Here is a 10,476-nt window from a genome sequence, read left to right on the forward strand (position 1 = left end):
CCATGACTGATAGAGCTCCACTGTGTTTTTTTGCTGTGCATGTATCCTTTTACTCTTTTACTGCAATAGCAGTGTGTTTGGGATCATTATGAAAAGTGAAGCCAGTGTCATGCAGATGCTTTTCGGCTGGTATTGCACAGTGCATTAGAATCTAAAAGTACTTTTCTTTATTCATAATTCCATCAGTTTTGACAGGATCCTCAGTATCACTGGCTGAAATGCTGCCTCAAACCATGAAAGAGCCTCCACTGTGTATTACAGTTAGGCATTGACAGTCATACCTCTGAGGATGATTTCAACCAATAAGTTTCAAATTTGTGTCTGATTTTTAGTTCTGTTCTTGTGTAATCAGGTCTTTGTAGACCTGATTACATGTCTTCTCACTCAAACTGGAAACAATCAGGAAATGGCAACCAGGAAGTAAAGCTAATACAGGACACCACAGAAAATTAAATACAAAGTCAAAGAGGAAATAACCAGAACTGAGAAGGAAATACTGAAGGACCACCGAGACTAAAAACAGGACAAGCAGGCAGTGCTTGCCTTGTCAAATCTAAAAATAAACATCAAAAACCTACTAAAGTTAAAAAAAAATCCTCTCCTTTCATGCTCTGTCATAAAACCTGTGCCTGTTTTCGTCTGTCTTTTACATCACTGCCATCTTGTGACTGTAGTTGGTTGTTGTCGATGGAAGCCGCTTGTTTTGGATTCCACTGGACACTGTAGCGGCTTCATTTCACAGGCGTGTCTATTTCGCATTAATGATGGCCAGCAGCAGTTTATGGTTGTTTGTGCATTGTTGCAATGTGCCGCTGGCTCTACTTTCACTGCTCTGAGATCAATTAGGAGCCCCGCTTTGTGTGGAAACAGAGATAGGAATCGCAATTAGATGAGTCTCTGTGATTCATCATTGGTAAAATATAAGTTTTACTTTACTTGACCACCTTGAATAATGTGTGATATAGAAAAGATTGAATCCAGTGTGAAAAAGTTTTCACTAACTCCTTCAGCATGTTAGCAAGGAAAACCTTGAAGATGATGAGGAGACCTCAACTACAGTTTAACAAAACAGGCAAGTTGAACAGTTGCAGGCTCAGCCAGCACTTTGAGATTATCATCTCTGAGAAATCACTTAATTGACCAAATGCTCATAGTACAAGAGTTCATGAGTATTTTAACCCCCCCTGTAGGTGCCGTCAGCTAACAGTTACACCTCCTGCTTGCCTGTTTAAAATTGAAGTCCTGCTGTAATACTTTGTCAAGGTTAGTTATTTATTTTTTATTTTTTGTAATAAAGAAGCCATTCCACTGTATTATTGTAAGATACTATTTCATCAGTCTGAAATGAACTGGCTTCCTCAAAAGGCCTAGTTTACCTTTGGTTTAATGTAAAAGAATAATGCTGCTTGATCTTAGTGTCACTAAGATTTAATTTGTAACTGCTATTGATACATTTAATTAGAATAACTTTTAAGAAAATTGGTATGTTTTCCATATAGCTGTCATACATGTTAGAGACTATGCTGCAATACAAAAGAACAAGGCAGACTCACAGGGTACTAACTCTCTGGGGCTAGAAACAGGCCACAAGCAGTGCTGACCTTACACAACTACCATAGAGATACCATGTATGCCACACCCTTGCAGAAGATTGTTGCAATACCTCAGAGCATTACTGAAGTACAATGGTACCAAAACTTGCCCTGCAGGGTTGCCTTTTTACTGTTGAAGCCCTGACTTCTTTTCCTGTCTAGGCATTGGCATGGTATATAGCCTGCCCACATAACCTGATAAATTGAAATTACACAGACACCAGTACAATTAAACACTAAAAAAACAAACAAACATTTGAACCAATGAAAAATAAAGTTTTTTTTAACAGAACAGAAGTGAAAATAAACTAAAGCTACTCTTGAATATGAGTGAAAATTGAAAACCAAAAATTATAAGAAAATAAATTACAAGAAAATAAAAAGAAAACCAAACGTGACTAGCATGGCCTGCAACTGCTTGATGCCTGACATCCTGGAATTACTTTTCATCAGTTTTAAGTTTGTGTTTTTGCAAACTCTCTGTATGTCATCACAACAGGAAATAATTTACAGAATCTGTTTGTGCTTCTGTGTATGTGTTCTCCGTCCTCTGCAGTGATACTGCTTAACACTGCACCATCTTCCTGCCTCCAGATTGGCTGTACCACAGAGGTTGAGGGTTTGTGGACCAGTTATGTCTACTGCTGCACCCCTTCTCTGCAGGCAGGATGTGTTTTCTCTTTAACCCACATCCCTGGGGGATGCTTCACACTAGCTCTTTCCCCAACTGTCTGTACATGATGCAATAAATCTTGCTTGCATAGTAGTGTTTATACTGTGATCAGCAGAGCATGTGTTTAATGTTCAAGCACTTGAAATGCTTTTGTTAGGAGACTCATGTTTGTATATTCTATGCTATTTTGGTGCTTGTTTCCACTTTACACGAGTAGAGAACATGTTTTCTTTAAAATGTCAACATTAGAAATATATTTTTCCATGAGTAACATGGGAAAATACAGGAATTCAATCAACATTTAACTGGCACACGGGTTTAAGAAAGAAGGTTCTTTTTTGAAAAGCTGTGTGATTTTGCTTGCTGTTTTTGTGAATGATTACATGTTTCAGGTCACCACTGCTTTGTGTGCTGACTATGCTGGGTTAAGGTTAGTGTACAGGAACATGATTTGTTTGGCCTTCATGACTCCATTTGAAATCTGTGTCAGAGCACATACTGTTGAGAATAAATTATGTAAATTCCTAAATATTTGTTTTGTGTGCTGCATAATTTACACATGTAAAAAAAACTTCACAGAAGACTTTTTTTGTTCACATTTTATTTATTTATTTTATTTATATTTTATTTAGTAAGATAAGAGATAAGATAAGAGCTCATGTAGATATTAAATAAAATATAAAGTGATGCCACATCCATAAATAAGAGTTAGATTTATTTGTATACATTGGTTGGCTAGTTGTTTTTCAGGTAGTTCAGTTTTTGAAAATAAAATTCTGCATTTTTTTTATACCTCTGTTTCTATTTTACAGTCAATCAAAGCATGCACTTATTAACAAATGTCAAACTTTCCTCTCTTTCTGAGCCCTCTGAGCTTTTATACACTAATGTGTTTCTGCTAAGCTAATCATTAATGATCATAAAAAAGAGAGGTTATATCACCCAGAGACAATTAAATCCTGCTCAGCTGTCCATGGAGTTTAGGCCCAGGCGAGCAACAATGTTGACACAAGGAGCAGACGCAGATCAAGAGCCCACCAGGCCAACGTGGAGCAGACAGATAGAGTTCACTTTGGCCGGCATCGGCTGTGCTGTAGGTCTGGGCAATGTCTGGAGGTTCCCCTATCTTTGCTACCGGAGTGGAGGAGGTGAGAAATCAAACATTTGTTACATCTTCGAACAGAACTGTGGTAATGTGCCGCCCTCTGTAATCCCTGCACACACAGGACTAAAAATGGGGTCCAAAGGTTGACTGTATGTGTTGTGTTGTTAGTGAGTGTGATTTCAAACTATTTTTTTAATTTAGTTTTTGTTTTGTTGTTGTTGTTTTTAAAATGATTTTGGTGTGACTCTCACATGAGGCATGGCGCTTCATAAACCCATACTATAATCTGGCTTTATGCATGCAAATTTTGCAGAACCGTTAATATTTGTATGGGGTCAAACTTTGCCTGACAGTAATTCATGTGTGCTAAAGTTAAAGTTTAAATGATGTCATAAAACTACCACAGTCTTGGCCTTCTTTCTGAAAATGTGCTTAATTCACTATTACTTCTTGGCAGGTGCCTTTCTGGTGCCATACCTGCTCATGCTGGTGGTGTTGGGGATCCCTCTGCTTTACATGGAGCTGACTGTGGGGCAGTACACAAGGAGAGGGCCTGTACTTGCTCTGGCTACTGTCTGCCCACTGTTAAAAGGTGCTTTGACTAAATTTTGGTGTCCAGTGTTAAAAATGTACAGCGGAGAAATTTAATTTGGCGCATGTTTTATCTGACCTCAGGAGTGGGAATTGCATCGGTGGCCATCTCCTTCATTATGTGTACCTACTACAATGTCGTAATCACCTGGGCCCTCTATTACCTCTTCAGCTCCTTCCAGGCACCACTACCATGGCAAAACTGCAACAATACTTGGAACACACCTAACTGCACCAATCACGCTACCAACAGCAGCTACTCCTCCACAGCTAGTCAAGAGTTCTTCAAGTATGTTTCATTGGATGTGATCACTGTTTCTGCAGATTATTAAATCCAACTAAATAATGACTGAGTTTGAGCAGCATTATAAAATTAAAGTAATTTTTAAAAAGACTGAACTGGTTACACAAGGTAACTTCTGGGGATTATGTTAGAGGTGAAACACACAAAAAAACTTGATACAACAACAAATGTAACTGGATGTACAACCTATCAGAGTCACGTGAGAGCTATCGAAGTGAGAGTCACAGATAAGAAATGAGCAAACTGATAGAATATTTTACTGAAGTGTAATAAATCTTAAGACACATGTCACCTTTATTGGCTTTGATCTGTTTCACTTTCTAGTTTTAGCAAGGGAAAGATTCTCAGAAAGATTCTAACTTACTCACAGTGAAAATCTTGCAGTAAACAGCAAATTAAGACCTCACATTTTCAGATTTACTCATAAACTCATTAACTCATTTCACTCCAGTTAATGGATAAGTGTAGGAAAGGAATGTGGGTTCAAGTTACTTGAATCCTTTAATTTCCATGTGTTTGTCAACCATTTATTAAATTTATGATCCAAAATCCTGCAGTTAACAGGAACTAGAAACAAAGAACACATTTCTCCTGTATTGGCTTCTCTTCACTGGCTCCTTGTTTATGTCACGGATCTGGGTCATTTTGACCCAGCTTTTTCAGTTTCTTATATTTTGGTATATTTCTGTATTATGATTCATGTTCTGGTTCTATTTTGATTATTTTTCTAGATTTAGTTCAGTGTCAAGTCTGTGTCTTTGTAAATTGTTTCTTGTTTCCTGTTTTACTTTGAAGGTTCATGTCTGATGTCAGTGTGTTCAGTTTTACTTGCCCCCTGTTTTGTTAGCTCAAATCTCTCCCAGCTGTTTCCCATTCCCTGATTACTCCCCTGTGTATATAAGCCCTGTGTTTTCTTTGCTCTCTGTTGTGTTGTTAACGGCTGCTCACCCTCATTTTCACTGTGTGTTCCGTTTTCTTGTTTGCCTGCCTGTTAGTTTATTTGTTTTCTCAGTGTAGTTAGTTTTCTGTGCTTCTTATTTTCCTGTACTAAACCGAGTATCTTAAGTTCACCTCTGCCTTCGTGAGTCCTGCGTTTAGGTCCAATCCTGCCTGCCTGCACAGCACACAGTCATGACAGTTTAATCTGCAATTTAACTCTAAACTGTCTCCTAATATACAAGATCTTGAATAATCAGGCAAAAGTGCACTTTGCTCTCAGACGGCTAATTTACTTTTGGTTCCTATTTATTTAAAAGTATTTGCACATGTGCATTGGAGTATTTAAAAGTAGAATGGGAGACAGAGCCTTCAGCTTTCAGGCCCCTCTTCTGTGGAACCAGCTCCCAGTTTGGATTTGGGAGACAGACACCCGCTCTACTTTTAAGATTAAGCTTAAAATTTTCCATATTGATAAAATTTATACTTATGGCTGGATCAGGTGACCCTGCACCCTCCCTTACCTATGCTACAATACGCCTAGGTTGCTATTGGCTTTCCATGATGCACTAAATGTTTCTTCTTCACTCACTCATTGTGTGTTTATACACCATCCTTCATGTAATGATTACTTATTGTTAAACTCTGACTCTCTTCTACACTGATTCTTCTGTTCTGTCTCCCTTCCCTCAAACCCAACCGGTCGTTGCAGATGGCCACTCCTCCCTGAGCCTTGTTCAGGGAGTTTTTCTTTCCCACTGTTGCCAAGTGCCTCCTCTTAGAAGGTCATCTGATGAGTCCATGTTAAGTGAATGGAACTGAATTGAATGTGTGTGTCAATTGTACTATGCAGTATTGCTCATTCTACAGGAAAGTAACTTGTGAGATAAAAGTATAAAAGTGTACAAGTAGGAAAAATATTCACATGCATGAAAATCAAACCCATATTGTTTAACCTCTGAATGTAGAATTTTCCACATGAATGCACATCTTTACCTTTTGTAGAGAAATAAAAAACTGTTCTGAAGATACATACTTATAGTGGATATCAAATTAACTTGTATGGTTAAAAAGCAAGAAACTGCAAACACTGTGAATCAGATATGTCAAAAGGTCTATTTTAATGACTTCCTGACATCTGATTGGATTGAATGTCTTTTCACAACAGGACAGACAGTGTTTTTGAATCTGGCCCATGTGTTTAGCTTTAAGGCATGCCTTTGGGCACTCAGCATATTAATGTTTTTCTAATTTCTTTTACTGTGGCACCTTTGCAGATATAAGATGCTAGAGCAGACTAGTGGAGTAGAGGATACAGGAGTGCTCCGGTGGGATCTTTTCCTCATTCTCATTCTGGCCTGGATCCTCATTTACTTTTGCATCTTTAAGGGGGTGAAATCAACAGGCAAGGTGAGAGAGAAACTGAGACCTAAGCAAAAAAAAGAAAAAAGAAAAAAAGAAAGTGGAGCACTGGACCACAGTTAATACCATATATACGTTTTCTGTGTGCAGGTGGTGTACTTTACTGCTCTGTTCCCGTATGTTATTCTGATTGCCCTGCTGATCAATAATGCACAGCTTCCTGGAGCATTAGAGGGGATAAAGTTCTTCATTGTGCCTGTGTGGGATGAGCTGCTCTCAGTAGAGGTAAGAAACAAGAGATGAGTAGTAGCTTTGGAGGAGTACCCTAACTGTTCTAGCAGCGGGGAGAGTCGTGTTATTACTGATAATGTGTGTTGGCACTGATTAGCAGTGGTCTGTGTTTCAGGTGTGGGTGAATGCCGCGGCTCAAATCTTTAACTCCATTGGGATTGGTTTTGGCTCGCTCATGGCAATGTCCAGCTACAATGACTTCAACAACAACATTTTGAAGTAAATGTTTGACCGCCAGTTCTTGAAAATAGCTGTGATTTCTTGTTAGTGATTTAAAAGATGTCTTCTCTCCCCACAGGGACACACTGAGCATATCCATTATCAACTCCGTAACCAGCATCCTGGCAGGGTTTGTCATTTTCTCTGCCTTTGGGTATATGTCATACCTGCAGGGCATTCCTGTCAGTGATCTGGCTGTGGATGGTAAGAAAAAAAAGGGATGACTGTTTGTGAGTGATTTTTTTAAAATTAGTGAATGAGTCTATTCTCAAAGGGTCTATCCTCCACTTTGCCTAATGTCAGATGGGAATAAGTGATAAGAAAATACACTGCTCAAAAAAATGAAAGGAACACTATGAAAACACATCCGACCTCAATGGGAAAAAAGAAATTATGCTAGATATCAATACTGATATGGACTGGGTAATGTGTTAGGAATGAAAGGATTCCACATTGTTCAGTTGAAGGGAAAGTTATCAACCCACAGAGGGCAGAATTTAACACAACACAGCAAACCTGCTGGAAATGGTACGCATTGATGTGCCGTCCTGCAGGAGACACCTCAGTAGGGTGCAGGCATTGCCTCATGCAACCAGCAGTGACACTGACCCTAGCCAAATAGAAAATGGGGGAAAAAATCAGTGAGAAAATATAAGGAGGTAGAAAAACCTCAGTGGCCTCCAACTGTAACACCATCCTGTCTGGGGGGGTGTAGGTAAATGGGGACATAAAGTAGGGTTGGAGCTGAAGAAGGATTGGCTTGTCTTTACAGATTATTGATCTGGACAATATGTTACAATAATATTACAATAATGTTACAGTAACACACATTTGATTGAAATATTTTTATAAAGTCACAGTCATCTGTGATTAAGAAGAATTGCTTGTTCAGTTATAAATGCTGCTCTGATATCTTACGTGTCTTATTATACAGGTCCAGGACTAGTTTATGTTGTTTACCCACAAGCCTTTGCCAACATGCCAGTGGCTCAGCTCTGGGCAGTGTTGTTCTTCTTTATGCTGCTTTGCCTCGGACTGGACAGTGAGGTACTTTACTGGTAACCTCAGGATGGGAATTCATGTTGGCATAGTGCTTCATAATGAAATTCTTATGTCCCCACTCCCACACTGCAGTTTGCAATGGTTGAAGTGATGGTGACCAGCCTCATGGATCAATTCTACAAAGACGTGATTCACATTTTCAAGAAAAAGGAACTGTTTGTTCTTGCAGTTTGTTTTGTAGCCTGCCTCTTTGGAATTCCTTGTGTCATGCAGGTACAAACTGTATTTTCTGCTTGAATTTGAACCAAATAAAAAAAAAATTCATTTTCCCCTCCTTGCTGTCCTAAAGAGTATGCCTTTGTCCAGGTGGGAATCTATGTTTTCCAGCTGATGGATCATTACACTGCCATAGTATCCATCATGTTTCTGGCATTCTTTGAGGTCATGGCCACCTGTTGGATTTATGGTGAGAGACATGTGTTTCATTCATTGCACACTTAGAATGATGTAGCACTTTTTTCTGGCAGTATCTTAACACATTTTATGGCCATGTGTAGTATCCGAGTTTAACTCTAATCAAACAGCGATTAGAGTCACTAATCTGCCAGCATGCAAATAAAATGTGCACAGTTGTTTACTGACAAGTAAAGGTTGGTCCAAAGTACTTCTCCATCTGCAGGTGTAAAAAGACTTTCAGCCAACCTGGAGGAGATGAATGGACACAAAGCAAACATCTTCTTCAGACTGTGTTGGCTTATAGTTGCTCCTGTGCTCATCACTGTATGTTAACGGGCATTTGTTTTATTCACATGAATATAATGTAGATTTTCATCTGAAATAATTAAAACTTAAATCCAAACTTAAATTGTTTGCTCCTTGATACAGGTCATCCTGATTTTCTCCATCATTCAATTCAAACCTGCCCGCTATGGAGAGTACGTCTTCCCTCCCTGGGCTCAGGGGGTCGGCTGGATCATTGCTTTGGCCTCCATCATCTGGATTCCTCTGGGTGCCATTCACACTTTGTGGGTGCTGCCTGGCTCCATCATGGAGGTGATGTACATATCATATGCATATACACTATGTTGCCAGAAGTATTCACTCACCCATCCAAATCATTCAATTAAGGTCTTCCAATCACTTTCATGGCCACAAGTGTATACAATCACACACCTAGGTGTGCAGGCTGCTTCTGTGAACATTTGTGAAAGAATGGGTCACTCTCAGGAGCACCATGAATTCCAGTGTGGTACTGTGACAGGATGCCACCTATGCAGTGAGTCCGGTCTTAAAGCTGTTAGTGGTCTTACAACAAAATGGAAGCAATTGGGAATGACAGCAACAAGTAGTAGGCAGTGTAAACTCACAGAGTGGTGTCAGTGGATGCGCTGAGGCACATAGTTCACAGAGGTCACCAACTTTCTGTAGAGTCAGGAGAACACCACTTGTCTGACTGCATTGCACCAAGTATACAGTTTGGTGGATTATTGTGTGGGGTACTTTTCAGGAGTTGGGCTTGGCCCTTGAGTTCCAGCGATAGGAACTCTTAATGCTTCAGCATACCAAGACATTTTGGACAATTTCATGCTCACAATTTTAGGGATGGCCCCTTCCTGTTCCAACATGCCTGTATATACAAAGTAAGGTCCATAAAGACATGGATGAGTGAGTTTGGTGTGGGAGAACTTGACTGGCCTGCACAGAGTCCTGACCTCATAGAACAGCATTGAAATTGAAAACTAGAGCGGAGACTGTCAGCTGGGCCTGCTCGTCCATCATCAGCATCTGACCTCACAAATGTGCTTCTGGAAGAACGGCCAACAAATTCCCATAAACATTCCTTGTGGAAAACCTTTCCAGAAGAGCTGAAGCTGTTATATCTTTACATTAAACCCTATGGATTAAGAATGGGATGTCACTCGGTTCAAATGTGTGTGAAGTCAGATGAGTAAATATTTTTAGCAATATAGTGTAGTACTCACGCACATGTTCATATATAATCAAGCTGTGTGGAAATAATTTTACTTCATTTCTCATGCAGAAATTAAAGCTGTCCCTCACACCGTATGCACTGAATGAAAAGTTAAACATGCCATACTATGAGAGGGGAGGACCAGGTGGAAATCCACCCATCGCTGTCATCAGCCCCAGCTTCGATCTACCTGAAAAGCATCCTGCTGAGACGTACTTCTGATGCCTCAGTGTTTTGCACAATGTTTAGCTGGCCACCTACAGTGGCAGATTACTGTTAAGCTTTAACTAATCACAGATTTATGTTTTCAATCTTTGTCAATTTTCTGGTCAAATTTAACCAACACGGGTAACAAGAATGTACATGATTGTGATCCATATCTGCTATGCAGATCATTTAATGCAACAGGATTTTTTTTTTCTGGAAAGA

The 10,476-nt window shown here is 39.5% G+C and overlaps 1 protein-coding gene across 1 annotated transcript; it reads left to right on the forward strand.

The window, feature by feature from the left end:
- The first annotated feature begins 3,265 nt into the window (after window positions 1-3,265).
- On the forward strand, window positions 3,266-10,269 carry si:ch211-283g2.1 (sodium- and chloride-dependent GABA transporter ine). The gene is made up of 13 exons (XM_063484744.1): window positions 3,266-3,413; window positions 3,828-3,962; window positions 4,046-4,250; window positions 6,479-6,611; window positions 6,714-6,848; window positions 6,970-7,073; window positions 7,153-7,277; window positions 8,008-8,120; window positions 8,208-8,348; window positions 8,442-8,541; window positions 8,755-8,855; window positions 8,961-9,128; window positions 10,117-10,269. The coding sequence occupies exons 1-13, from the start codon at window positions 3,266-3,268 to the stop codon at window positions 10,267-10,269; spliced, it is 1,761 nt and encodes a 586-aa protein (XP_063340814.1).
- The last annotated feature ends 207 nt before the right edge of the window (window positions 10,270-10,476 follow it).

The sequence above is a fragment of the Pelmatolapia mariae genome, linkage group LG10_11, assembly GCF_036321145.2.
Source record: "Pelmatolapia mariae isolate MD_Pm_ZW linkage group LG10_11, Pm_UMD_F_2, whole genome shotgun sequence".
NCBI classification, from domain to species: domain Eukaryota; kingdom Metazoa; phylum Chordata; class Actinopteri; order Cichliformes; family Cichlidae; genus Pelmatolapia; species Pelmatolapia mariae.